This window comes from Oncorhynchus gorbuscha, linkage group LG08 (genome assembly GCF_021184085.1).
Source record: "Oncorhynchus gorbuscha isolate QuinsamMale2020 ecotype Even-year linkage group LG08, OgorEven_v1.0, whole genome shotgun sequence".
Classification (NCBI taxonomy): domain Eukaryota; kingdom Metazoa; phylum Chordata; class Actinopteri; order Salmoniformes; family Salmonidae; genus Oncorhynchus; species Oncorhynchus gorbuscha.
The window spans coordinates 21,458,959-21,471,548 of NC_060180.1; the positions used below are offsets into that span (position 1 = coordinate 21,458,959).

Here is a 12,590-nt window from a genome sequence, read left to right on the forward strand (position 1 = left end):
TATGCCTTTTGATATATTTAACTCACTTTTTTTCTTTAATATTTCTAGTTAATATAGGCATTATATTGTCACATTATTGGCAGTTACCTTTTGTTAATCAAATTATTTTCCTCATTGATAATCTACGAGATGTTTCCAACTATAGACAGAAAGTCTGTCTTTGCAGACAGAAATGGAACATGACTATAGTAATAACTTGTGATCCTGAGGGGCCTGGATTGTGCACATTATTATTGAGTTTCAGTCCAAGGAGGCATGTAGGTAGATGGACCAAAGCCTTTGCCAGTGTTTTCCAATGTCCATTTTCAAAGCATTCTGCTCCAGGCTCCCTCTCAGGAGATGGCAGACCAGAGAGAGTGAGCACCACCCCTGAATGTCCTTTGAGTGGTGAACCATTCTTGATACACAAGGGAAACTTGAGCCTTCTGTTGCGTGTGAAAACCCCAGCAGCGTTGCAGTTCTTGACACACTCAAACTGGTGCTGTTAGCACCTACTACTACACCACATTCAAAGGCACTCAAACCTTTTGTCTTGCCCATTCACACTCTGAATGTCACATATACATAATCCATGTCTCAAAAGACTCGAGGTTTATAAATCCTTCTTTAACCTGCCTCCTCCCCTTCATCTACACTGATTTTTAACAGGTGACATCATTAAGGGACCATAGCATTCACCTGGTTAGTCTGTCATAGAAAGAGCAGGTGTTCCTCATGTTTTCTATCATATCCTGAGCATAAAGTCCATGTAAGAGATATTTTCTAGCCTAGCTAACAAGATACTTATTATGCTGAGAGGTCTCGTATTATTATCTTAGCTAAGTACAATAGCCCAGGTTGCATTTTCTTTTGTTTTAAGTAACGCATGTAGTAGTCATGTGATGGATGCTTCACAAAAAGGCTTTGCAGTTTGCTCTGAAAATACTAATAGGAATAGTAGCAAGCTTCAGGTTTTTATGGTGTGTTTTATGGTTTTGGTGTCTGTCAAAGACAAAATTAACTTTGCCTAAACATCAGGTGGTCTAACTTTCAGAGACCCACAGCTGATGAGACTATAGCTCTGAGCTTGTTTGAATTGGCAGGAATTGGGCCATTGGTACTTAGTCTGCCCTCTCGGGAGCGTGAGTTCCAGGGAGGGCACCCAACACACTAGGATTAAACCTCCCTTTTGTGTTTGTCCTGGATGGAAGGTCAGCCTGGCTGTGTGTGTGGATTGGGATCCTGGGGAGATACGGTGAGAGTGGGTTTAATAACACAATGGCATGTGCAGACTCACAGTCGGATCCCTCCTTTTGATCCTACATTAAGTCATGGCTATTCAAAGGACATATACACGCCCCATCACAATATAGTTGACTCTACTGCTGAGGACAACGGTGAGCTACAAATAAACACACAAGCACACAGAGAGAGAGAAACAATGTCTCTTAGGGATAACTCTTCCCGAAAGGTCACTCTAAATTAGATGTATTAGATCACTGATGGGGTTTGGGGCCACAAAAAATATGAACCCCATCATGAGGGGCCGCAGTAGCTCACAGGTCTGCGTACCCACATCCGTACCCACATCCATACCCACATGCATACCCACACATGCAGCCTTTTGGGCAAAACATTGACAGCGGAGAGAAATATACGTTTTACAGTTCTTTACTTCAATTCTACACATTTTGTCATGGGACGGAGAGAAATGTTTTCAGTTTTTAATATATCTGAGTGAGAATGACTAACTGATTTAAAGAAGCAATAAAACTGGCCTTCTTTAGACGAGTTGAGTATCTGGAGCATCAGCATTTGTTACAGGCTCAAAATGGCCAGAAACAAACCACAAATGCTGATACTCCAGATACTCAACTAGTCTAAAGAAGGCCAGTTTTATTGCTTCTTTAATGAGCACAACAGTTTTCAGTTGTGCTTAACATAATTGCAAAAGGGTTTTCTAATGATCAATTAGCCTTTTAAAATGATAAACTTGGATTAGCTAACACAACGTGCCATTGGAACACAGGAGTGATGGTTGCTGATAATGGGCCTCTGTACACCTATGTAGATATTCCATAAAAAATCTGCCATTTCCAGCTACAATAGTCATTTACAACATTAACAATGTCTACACTGTATTTCTGATCAATTTGATGTTATTTTAATGGAGAAAAAAATCATTGCTTTTTTTTCAAACAAGGACATTTCTAAGTGACCCCAAACTTTTGAACGGTAGTGAATATATATTATTTTGGGGCAACTCGGTCGGGCTCTCAACTTGTTGAGAGTACGAATAGTAGAATACACAAGGTGCAAAGTGACCCCAAACTTTTGAACGGTAGTGTGTGTATGCGTGTGTATGTGTATATATATATATATATATATATATATCACTCAAAAGTATGAGGACTCCCCTTCAAATTAGTGGATTCGTCTATTTCAGCCACACCCGTTGCTGACAGGTGTTTGATATCGAGCCCACGGGGTAGGCCACCAGTTGCCCATCCCTGTATTAGATGATGCTGCACTGTAGTTCACATCATGTCAGAGGTTGGACTCTCACTTATCCCAGCCAGACTCCCAGGAGAGTCATTCAGTGGAGTGAATGACTGCCAAACATAACCAACGGTTTCTTTCACCGTCTTCACTCTTTCCAACGTATTCCTCCGTTGACAATGAGAGCTAAACTTAGTGCATGTGACGTCTCTTTAGGAGGGTGTCAACCAAATTAGGCCGGGTTTCAGATTGGGGAGCGAGCCCTTAATTATTATCTCTTGTCCTGTGTTGTGTCAGTACACAGCCCCTGTGACACACTACCCTGCCTGCCTGCCTGTATCAGAACACTGCTCCTTATCGTGGCAGGGCATGGCCGCATGATCCGGCTTGTTCTTTTCCCAGATCTACACTACCTAGATTCTCTTTGGGTTCTTAACGCACAGTACCAGTCAAAAGTTTGGACACCCCTACTCATTCAAGGGCCTCTCTTTTGTTTTTGACTGTTTTCTACATTGTAGAATAATAGTGAAGAAATCAAAATGATGAAATAACACATGGAATCATGTAGTAACCAAAAATGTGTTAAACAAATCCAAATATATTTTAGATTCTTCAAAGTAGCCACCTTTTGCCTTAGTTATTGTGGAGGCTATGTCTTCTGATGCAGCACTCCATCACTCTCCTTCTTGGTCAAATACCCCTTACACAGGGATGTTGTATCTCTGCAGAATGTGGTGGTAGCCATGCTGGTTGTGTGCCTTGAATTCTAAATAAATCACTGACGGTGTCACCAGCAAAGCACCATCACACCACCTCCTCCATGCTTCGCAGTGAGAACCACACATGCAGAGATCATCCTTTCACCTACTCTGTGTCTCACAAAGACACGGCGGTGGGAACCAAAAATCTCAAATTTGGGCTCATCAGACCAAAGGACAGATTTGGTCTAATGTCCATTGTTCAAGTTTTTTGGCCCAAGCAAGTGTCTTCTTCTTCTTATTGGTGTCCTTTAGTAGTGGTTTCTTTGCAGCAATTTGTTCGTGAATGCCTGATTTCTCCTCTGAACAGTTGATGTTGAGATGTCTGTTACTTGAACTCTGAAGGATTTATTTGGGCGGCAATTTCTGAGGCTGGTAACTCCAGGTCTTCCTTTCCTGTGGCGTTCCTCATGAGAATCATTCATCATAGAGCTTTATGGTTTTTGCGACAGCCCTTGAACAAACGTTCAAAGTTCTTGAAATTTTTCGCATTGACTGACCTTCATGTCTTAAGGTAATGATGGCCTGTCGTTTCTCTTTGCTTATTTGAGCTGTTCTTGCCATAAAATTGAGTTGGTATTTTACCAAATAGGGCAATCTTCTGTATACCACCCCTACCTTGTACAACTGATTGGCTCAAACACATTAAGCAGGAAAGAAATTCCACAAATTAACTTTTAACAAGGCACACCTGTTAATTGAAATGCATTCCAGGTGACTACCTCATGAAGTTGGTTGAGAGAATGCCAAGAGTGTGCAAAGCTGTTATCAAGGCAAAGGGTGGGTACTTTGAAGAATATCAAATATATACAATATTTTTTGATTTGTTTAACACTTTTTTGGTTACTACATGTCTTCTATAATGTAGAAAATACTAAAAACAATGAGTGTCCAGACATTTGACTGGTATTGTATGGTTTACAAAGAAGTGTCTTTTTGCCAAAATGCCAAATTTAATGGACTCTGATGGTGGTCAGTTTTTAACCTGTTGCTCAACTGTTGAGAATCTAAACTGGGGTAGATTGTTGTGGAAGTGGAGCACATGGAGAAATCAAACAGGATCAAACCTTAGCCTCGACTTAACAATCGAGACTGTCTTTTGCAACCTGTGTACTGTTTACTGTAATATTAACGAGATGTTTCCTGAAACCACCCACATTGTGAGGTGTTGACGAGACACGGTCTTGGGAAGACCCTCGTCTGGAGTTGGCCTAGGAAGAGGCTATATTAGCCCCGTGAAACATGGCATGCCTAGCGTGCTGGGTGTTCCCTTACATGCCATATAAGGGACCCCCCTCCCACTGCCACTGTGCTATTGCTTTCTGTAGAGGGGTGACTATTCTTAGGCTGTCACTTCAGCTCATCTAAACAGGCAAGACCTCTCTTCCTCTGGCTCTCTTCTCTCTTCTGTCTCTCTTTCTGTCATTATTTAAAAAGGGTTAGGCGTGAATTACATATTTGTCTGTGGCTGAACTGGGTTGGTTTTTAATTTGCTGTGCTCCCAGTCTCATTTGACATTTCAGGGAGATATTGTATCTTTTTTTTGTCCTCACCTGTACTTCTATTTTTTTTGCACCTTTTTATCTGCTTTCAGAGGCTACTTGGCTCCTGCCCCACCCCCTCTACCTCCATTTTTGGACACCACTTTGCAGGAAGATTAAACCACACAAGCAATCAAAGCCTTTGGAAGAATGAGTAGCTACAATATTTCTCTGAGTGGGCCGGCCCCATGGGGCTTCCGATTGCAGGGAGGCAAGGACTTCAACATGCCCCTGACCATCTCCAGGGTAAGAGCTTGAATCAACCAATTCAAAGTACATATAACCATACTTTGTGTACACACACACACACACACACACACACACATGAAGATATTTCTACATCCCATAGCCCATGTGTCTTTTGACCAATGAGACGATCCTTTGTCCTGCATTAAGCTTGAATCTCAATGTTGTGGTTTACATGACGGTCGGTGCTTGACGCAGTCACCCAACCCTTGTATGACGTCGAGTATTGTATTACTGCTATGTTAAACATGGTGGTCCTTTTTGGGAAGGTTGATTGATTTGATAGATTGTTCGGGATGCAGTGTTTATTGTAGTAGTTTCAATACATTTGTCTCATTGGTTGGTATCATTGTGTGGTATTGACAATTCAGTGATAAAGCTTGGCATTTGCTGAAGTCTGAGAATAGGCTTTGTTGTGTTTGATCTGTTTCTGTAGTAGTATGTTCACCGTACACATTGTAAAGCCCTAAAGGCCATGCATAAAATGATGCCAAAACTCTGCCATGTGAACCTAGAACCCGAAATTGGTGGATGGGTGAGGATGTCGGCCAACTTGTGTATTTTCAGTCTGGAATCGTGGCACGACGTACATTGTTACTTCAGTTGCTACTCCAGGTGTGGTTATGCCTTTTTGAGTGTTTTGCGTTTGTGCTGTCACGACCCAATATGTGGGTTCATTGCCATTTCCTCTCCAAAACCTGAACCAATTGTTTTGTTTTTTCACCCTGTAATTTTGAGGTTTCAAGGTGTATTTCCCCACAACACCCCAGAGGTGTTGTGACCTGAATATTACAAGTTATTTTCTGGGAAGAAAAAAATCAATTTTCAATGAACATCTCTTCTAAGAACATCAATCTGTCAGTGCCATTCAAACAGATATTTGTAGAAGATATATTTCTTTGAAGAAATGAGGAAACTGGAATAATAGGAGTCTGGTATGTGTGCTCTGGTGTGTATTCCTGAAGCATGTGTTCATAACAGGTGCATCTTTGAATATATGTGCATAACTCACTTGTAGATTACCTTGACAGTATGTTAGGACTGGTGTGTGTGCGTGCATGTGTGTGTGCGTGTGTGTGTGCGCACGCAGATCCTTTTCTATTCCTAGGCCCCAGGTGAGGAAAGTCTCTCCATTCAGTTGTGTGACTGACTGGCATTAGAGGAACCTGAGGTTGGAGAAAATAGAGGCATATAATTAGACCCAGGGGTGTCAAACAGTGGCAGTTGGATGTGCTCCACACTGAAAGGATTCAATGGCGTTCCGTCACCCATCCACACATACATTGTGGCCACAGAACAATGTTCACTGGACAGGCTCTCCATTTATCCCTCTACGGTGATGAAGACTCCCGGTCATGGACTGGTTTTCAGCACCCACACCGCAGAATAGAAAGATGCACAGCAGATGCCGTGCCTGTCAAAGTAATGTCTCTGTCTTTGCTCTGTCTCTGCACATCAGAGAGGCAGAAGTTGGCATGGAGAATGCAGCTATTTCCAAATCAACCTATTGCCCCTTCTCCTTACTTGATCTGAAAGGATTGGAGAAGTGTAAGCCACACAGTAAAAAGTACACCTACCGTAGCATTTCAAAGGGCAAAGTAGTATTGCTATTACTATTGTTAATACAGTCCTTTCAGATCTACAGGAAATGGATAGGGATAGGGGCAAGGGGTCCATTTGGAATTGGGGCATACATGTAGCCTCAGCACGCACTAACTTTGATTTCAGTGAGCCTTTAGAACTGGTTGTTGAATACCTTACTGTACAGTCTTGTATAGAGGAGGCCTTCAAGCTGGGCTTTCCAGTCTGCAGCACAGGAGCACAAGGCCCAGTCACTCAGCACTCTGACAGGTGGAGAGGAACTTCCGCCTGCTTAGAGCTGTTGCTCCCGCCTATAAATAGTTCCTGTCCCACCGGTGGACAATGCTGTTTGTTTGGGTGGTCCATGACTGCTGTTTTTTTTTTCCATAGCCAGGTGTGACAGAGGGAGAGAATGTGTGTTGTGTTGTAGCCTACATACTTTGCGTGCACTGTATGATAGAGAGGGAAGTTAAGGGGGAGGGGGGATTGGGTTGGGTTGTTAAATTGCTGATGACCAAGCTGCTGCTCGTGTCACTCACATGTGACAGCCTGGACTGCACAACCTCAGCCCTGTACACACATACTGCAACGGCTACTGTGGTGGTTCCAATTACCCATGTCATGTTACAGTATGTCCGTGATATAGCTGGCTACATAAGATCTAGCAGTGTGAGACAGATCCCCAGGGCCGAGGTCTGGTTGGATGGAATATGGCTGTAAAAAGATGTGTTGTGTTATAAGGTGCTCTGCGTGCAGTACATCTCAAGCGACTTAAAACATGACTAAAATTCAAATCTGAAACATTATTATAACAGTATGGCTGTGAAGGTTGAGTAAACTTCCTTGATGCGGGCACAAGTAACATTCCATTTTTGACGCTGTAGACTATTCTTCCCATTTGTCTGCATGCTTTACTGTATATTACACTGGGTTTATCAGGGTTAGAATAGTTAAAGGGATTTTCCGAGTACTTTTGTATACTTTTTAGCCAGTAGTTCTGAAATCGGAGCTCACGAGCCAAAAGTGGTCCCCGAAAATTACATACATATGTGCAGATACAGTGTATTTAGAAAGTATTTTAAAATTTAACTTGGCAAGTCCGTTAAGAACACATTCTTATTTACAATGACGGCCTGGGAACTGTGTTCAGGGGCAGAACGATTTTGACCTTGTCAGCTCGGGGATTCGATCTAGAAACCTTTCGGTTACTGGCCCAACACTCTAACCACTAGGCTACCTGCCACCCCGGCAAGTCAGGTAAGTGTTCAGACCCTTTGACTTATTCCACATTTTGTTATGTTATGTTGTTTTAAAATAGTTTTTTTTAAAGGTCCACAAGAACACAGTGGCCTCCATCATTCTTAAATGAAATAAGTTTGGAACCACCAAGACTCTTCATAGAGCTGGCCACCCGGCCAAAGTAAGCAATCTGGGGAGAAGAGCCTTGGTCAGGGAGGTGACCAAGAAACCGATGGTCTCTCTGACAGAGCTCCAGAGTTCCTCTGTGAAGATGGGAGGACCTTCCAGAAGGACAACCATCTTTGCAGAACTCCAATCAGGCCATTATGGTAGAGTGGCCAGAGGGAATCCGCTCCTCAGTAAAAGGCACATGACAGCCCGCTTGGAGTTTGCCAAAAGGCCCCTAAAGACACTCAGACCATGAGAAACAAGATTCTCTGGTCTGATAAACCAAGGTTAAACTCTTTGGCCTGAATGCCAAGCGTCACATCTGGAGGAAACCTGGCACCATCACTACAGTGAAGCATAGTGGTGGCAGTATCATGCTGTGGGGATGTTTTTCAGTGGCAGAGACTGGGAGACTAGTCAGGACCGAGGGAAAAATGAACAGAGCGAAGAGCAGAGATCCTTGATGAAAACCTGCTCCAGCGCGCTCTGGACCTCAGACTGGGGAAAAATTTCACCTTTCAACAGGACAACGACCCTGCACCCAGCCAAGACAACGCAGGAGTGATTTCGGGACAAGTCTCTGAAGGTCCTTGAGTGGCCCAGCCAAAGCCCGGACATGGCAGTGACGCTCCCCATCCAACCTGACAGCGTTTGAGAGGATCTGCAGAGAAGAATGGGAGAAACTTCCCAAATACAGGTGTGCCAAGCTTGTAGTGTCATACCCAAGAAGACTCGAGGCTGTAATCTCTGCTTTAACAAAATACTGAGTAAAGGGTCTGAATAGTTATGTAAATGTAATATTTCAATTTTATTGAAAATAATTCTAAACCTGTTTTTGCCTTGTCATGTGTGTAGATTGATGAGTAAAAAAAACAATTTAATCAATTTTAGAACATGGCTGTAACATAACAAAATGCGGAAAAAGTCAATGTTGTCTGAATACTTTCCGAATGCACTGTATGTGCACCACATCATTGCTCTCTCTCTCTGCTATGGATGAATCATCTGCATCTTGCTAGCTGTCACTCATATGGCAAGGGACTGAAGCTCATTGGTTGAACTGGAATGGCTAGGGGGCTGGCTCACGTGGGGGGAAAATGTAGGGGAAATTGCGCAGTACAGCATCCAGAAAACATTTTTTTTTTCAAACTGGGTTTTGTGGCTAATTGAGGGAAGACCGTAATTGTGCTCAAAGACGATGGATGTATGAACTACACATTGACACATCCAACCCAAAGCGGGAGGTTTTGAAAATACTTGGTAGCCGCGAATGTTCTGGAGCATGTCTTAAACTCTAGGTCTGGCTTTCGGTATAGGTTAATAGCTCTGTCTAACTTTATACAAAATACCTGGTTCAATGACCTCTTTAAAAAATATATTTTTATTCATGTGGGCTATGAATTAGATGCCATCACCTTTGCATGTGAAATGTAATTTCAATTCGTGGCTCAAGTTTAAAGCATTTTAGCTCAGTCTGTTGCCTAAGATACCATGTACAGCAATGGAACAAATCAACCCCGGTGGTTTGGTTCATGTGAAATGTTTACAATTCATCGATACCCCTGGAATTGGAGATATCTACATTAGATAATGGCCCCTGTCTCGTAGAGGCGATAACAACCATGTCGACCAGGGTTTTTGAACTCTGTTTGCCCGAGGGGCCGCATTCGGTCTTCATTTTTATTTATTTAACCTTTATTTAACTTGGCAAGTCAGTTAAAAACAAATTCTTATTTACAATGACGGCCTAAGAACCGTGGGTTAACTGCCTGTTCAGGGGCAGAATGACAGATTTGTACCTTGTCGGCTTGGGGATATGAACTTGCAACCTTTCAGTTACTAGTCCAATGCTCTATCCACTAGGCTACCCTGCCGCCACCAGTTCCTTGCGATCAACATTTGCAAAAATTGTCCTCTCTCTATTGTTTTTGGAATTTTTAATGCTCTCTGACTGTCTAATGATTATTAGCTGGGCCATCAATAAACTGTATGAATGTAGGTCCATTAATATTTCTACAGTTTCAATAAATTTTTTAAAAAATGACTCCAACCACCCATGGGCCAGATTGGAGCGGACCGGATTGGAGCGCCCGCGGGCCAGATTGGAGCGCCCGCGGGCCGGATTGGAGCGCCCGCGGGCCGTAGGTTTGACACCCCTGGTGTAGAGGTGAAAACAGGAGTGATGCTAAAGCAGATACCACATGGGAAGCATGAACTTGAAACCCTGCTATAATATCAAGCAGCAGACCGTGATAAATACCTCACTGTGAGGCTGGGATTAAAATAAACCTCGTTGGAAGAGAGGCCTTTCAAAAATATTTCTGCAGTTTTCAAGTGGGACACTGAGGTTGGGATGAAAATAAACCTTGTTAGAAGAGGGGCCTTTCAAAAAAAATGTCCTCTGTTTTCAAGTTGGGCACTTAATTTGTCCACATTCCGGTCCTGGCTGGCTTGCATGTGACTTGGCTTCTTTGTGTGAGAAAAATCAGCTCCTGTCTCTGTCGTCCTCAAGAGAACGACTCATCAAATCAAACTTTATTTGTCACATGCGCCGAATACAAGTGTAGACCTTACAGTGAAATGCTTACTTTACAAGCCCTTAACCAATAGTGCAGTTCAAATAGAGGTAAGAAAAAGGTGTTGTCGTGCCCCCTTCACGACTGTCTTGGTGTGTTTGGACCATGATAGTTCGTTGGTGATGTGGACACCAAGGAACTTGTAACTCTCGACCCGCTACACTACAGCCCCGTCAATCTTAATGGGGGCCTGTTCAGCCCGCCTTTTCCTGTAGTTCCTCGGATGTGAGTCACCATTTTATTGGATTCTAAATTCCCCATAGTTATGAGGGAGCACTGTGACATTTCCTTTTAATATTGGACTGCTATTAAAAACTAATGTGGCCTTCATAAGATGTCTGAGAGAAATGTCAGCAAGGAGATCCATTAACTCGGAATGCAAAATGTGTACATGGAAAATCTCTGGGGTACAGTAAGGAGAATAGCACTGAATTGGAAAAGGGGCATACCTAGTTAGTTGTATAATTGAAATGTGTCTTCCTCATTTAACCCAACCCCTCTGAATCAGAGAGGTGCGGGGGGCTGCCTTAATTGACATCCACGTCATTGGCGCCCGGGGAACAGTGGGTTAACTGCCTTGCTCAGGGGCAGAACGACAGATCTTTTTTTTTTTTTACCTTGTCAGCTCAGGGATTCGATCCTGCAACCTTTCGGTTACTGTCCCAACGCTCCTACCCACGCGATTGAGAGGCACATGTAGGATTTCTGGTTGTGATATGATCCTTTCTATTCTGCGTTGCCTGTTAGGACACCTTGGCTCGCAACAATTCATGTTATCAAGATGTTTATGGGACTCATGAAAGTGATTTAAAACCAAATGTCATTTATTTGAGCTTCTTCGACTGTCCTCCAATATAGCCTCGGAAGATCACGTTTTACAACGGGCTTTAATCTGATCTGTAATAATCCTTTACGGAAATTCTGTTTGCAGTTTGAGGCCTCAGCTGTGTCATGCTGCTATTAAAATGTGTCTCTTCTCCTCCCCTGGGCAGTGGACTGGGTTGTTGAGTTTCGAGTGTCTTCTTACCTTCCCCAATAGTATTTGTTTCAATTGAGGGAGGGCTGGTTATCCAACACAGAAGGGCTCATCTGACAGTTTTAGTTGAAGCTTCTCGGCTATAGTATGTTGCGGTAAAGTGGTCATTGCTTACGGCCTTTAGTCTGGCTGTGAGATTTCATATTGACAGATGAACACATCCCCTTGAGTGGATGCGGGTGATTTATGTTCTTTCTGTTTGAGTGTCGGTCTGAGATCGAGGGCAAATGGGGCCATGCTTTCCAACTTTCGAGTCATTGCCTCTCATACACTGATCCTCATGTTGGGTATGTGACCCTGTCTGTGACCGGGTGGATTTGACGAGCTGATTCGTTCATTCAAATCAGTAAATGCAGTACACCATCCAGCCATCACTAAACGCGTCTAATTATCTTAACGTAGGCTAAATGCAACCTTGTGTGAGGGTGAAGCACATCATGTTTATAGGCAATATCTAGTAGAATAGCACTGTCTGTTTTACCTTTGGACCGCTGAGTTGTAGAGCATCTGCCTTGTAGAAAATTTCCATAAATCCTTGTCATACACTAGACTTAAATACTGTACCTGTCTTAGAATCAGCAGACAAGGCACACCCTCTAAACCCATCTGGTGTACATTAGATGAATGTCAAACTCCTCCCCTTGCCCCCAGGATCTAACAAGGTCTGCTTGATGCAGTTTGTACCTTTTCAATTTACTGTGCGGTCTGAATTCCCCCACTTCTCCGAATCTATACGGGTTTATGTATAGTTTTATGGGCCGTATCTTCCTCCCCAGTTAAATAGTTTTATGGGCCGTATCTTCCTCCCCAGTTAAATAGTTTTATGGGCCGTATCTTCCTCTCCAGTTAAATAGTTTTATGGGCCGTATCTTCCTCCCCAGTTGAATAGTTTTATGGGCCGTATCTTCCTCCCCAGTTGAATAGTTTTATGGGCCGTATCTTCCTCCCCAGTTGAATAGTTTTATGG

The 12,590-nt window shown here is 43.0% G+C and overlaps 1 protein-coding gene across 1 annotated transcript in view; it reads left to right on the forward strand.

The window, feature by feature from the left end:
- Positions 1-4,616: 4,616 nt before the first annotated feature.
- LOC124042257 (LIM domain-binding protein 3-like) overlaps positions 4,617-12,590 on the forward strand; it is a 61,004-nt gene continuing 53,030 nt past the window's right edge. The window contains exon 1 of the mRNA XM_046360669.1: positions 4,617-5,023. Coding sequence (XP_046216625.1) covers positions 4,928-5,023 — 96 coding nt within the window. The 5' untranslated portion in view covers positions 4,617-4,927. The remainder of the gene's footprint in view (positions 5,024-12,590) is intronic.